The sequence below is a fragment of the Schistocerca gregaria genome, unplaced genomic scaffold (assembly GCF_023897955.1).
Source record: "Schistocerca gregaria isolate iqSchGreg1 unplaced genomic scaffold, iqSchGreg1.2 ptg000169l, whole genome shotgun sequence".
In the NCBI taxonomy this organism is placed as follows: domain Eukaryota; kingdom Metazoa; phylum Arthropoda; class Insecta; order Orthoptera; family Acrididae; genus Schistocerca; species Schistocerca gregaria.
In genome coordinates, this window is record NW_026061724.1 from 14,217,588 (window position 1) to 14,218,857 (window position 1,270).

Genomic DNA, 1,270 nt, shown 5'->3' on the forward strand with positions numbered 1-1,270 from the left:
TGCTATTTTAATTTCTATTGCATGAATGTTAAATTTTGGTGGTTGAAATTATATTTATTATTATGATTTTATTTCTAATTCTTTTGAAATAAAGCTCATTACTATATTAATTGTTTTAGCAGCTATAACTAAGAGAGCTCAGATTCCTTTCTCTTCATGACTTCCTGCTGCTATAGCAGCTCCTACTCCTGTTTCTGCTTTAGTTCATTCTTCTACTCTTGTTACTGCTGGTGTTTATTTATTAATTCGTTTTAGACCAATATTGGATACTTATAATTGTGGTTGATTTTTACTTTTAATTGGTTGTATAACTATATTTATGGCTGGATTGGGCGCTAATTTTGAGTTTGATTTAAAGAAGATTATTGCTCTTTCTACTTTAAGACAACTTGGTTTAATAATAAGAATTTTGGCTATAGGTTATCCAAAGCTTGCATTTTTTCATTTATTGGCTCATGCTCTATTTAAGGCATTATTATTTATATGTGCAGGTTCAATAATTCATAATTTGAAGGATTCTCAGGATATTCGTTTTATAGGATCAATTGTTAATTTCATACCTTTAACTTCAGTTTGTTTTAATGTTTCTAGTTTATCTTTGTGTGGAATACCTTTTTTAGCGGGATTTTATTCAAAGGATTTAATTCTTGAGATGGTTTGTTTAAGATGAATTAATTGTTTAATTTTTTTTCTTTATTTTTTTTCTACTGGTTTAACTGCTTCTTATTCTTTTCGTTTGTTTTATTATTCAATATCTGGTGATAATAATTTTTATTCTAGATTTTCTTTTGATGATAAGGGTTATTATATTTCATTTGGAATAATTGGTCTATTGTTTGTTGCTGTTTTTGGTGGTAGTCTTTTATCTTGATTAATTTTTCCTATTCCTCATGTGATTGCTTTACCTTATTATTTAAAGTTTTTAACTATTACAGTTGTTATTTTAGGTGCTTATTTAGGTTATCTTATTTCTAATTTTGATTTTTCTCATAATTTATTTTCTTTAAGTATACTTTCTTTTGTTAGATTTGCTGGTTCTATATGATTTATACCTTTTCTTTCAACTAAGTTTATTAGATATATTCCTTTAAAAATAGGTTATTATTCATCTAAGTCATTTGATTATGGTTGAGGTGAATTACTTGGTGGTCAAGGTTTATATAGATTATTTATTTATTTAATTGGTTATATTCAAGGTTGATATGATTCTAATTTCAAGATTTATCTTTTAACTTTTATTTTTTGAATATTTATTTTGGTAATATTGTTT

At 25.4% G+C, this 1,270-nt stretch overlaps 1 protein-coding gene across 1 annotated transcript; it reads left to right on the plus strand.

Moving 5' to 3' along the window:
- Nucleotides 1-107: 107 nt before the first annotated feature.
- On the plus strand, nt 108-1,270 carry LOC126302180 (NADH-ubiquinone oxidoreductase chain 5-like). The gene has a single exon (XM_049991729.1). The coding sequence runs from the start codon at nt 320-322 to the stop codon at nt 668-670; it is 351 nt and encodes a 116-aa protein (XP_049847686.1). The 5' UTR covers nt 108-319; the 3' UTR covers nt 671-1,270.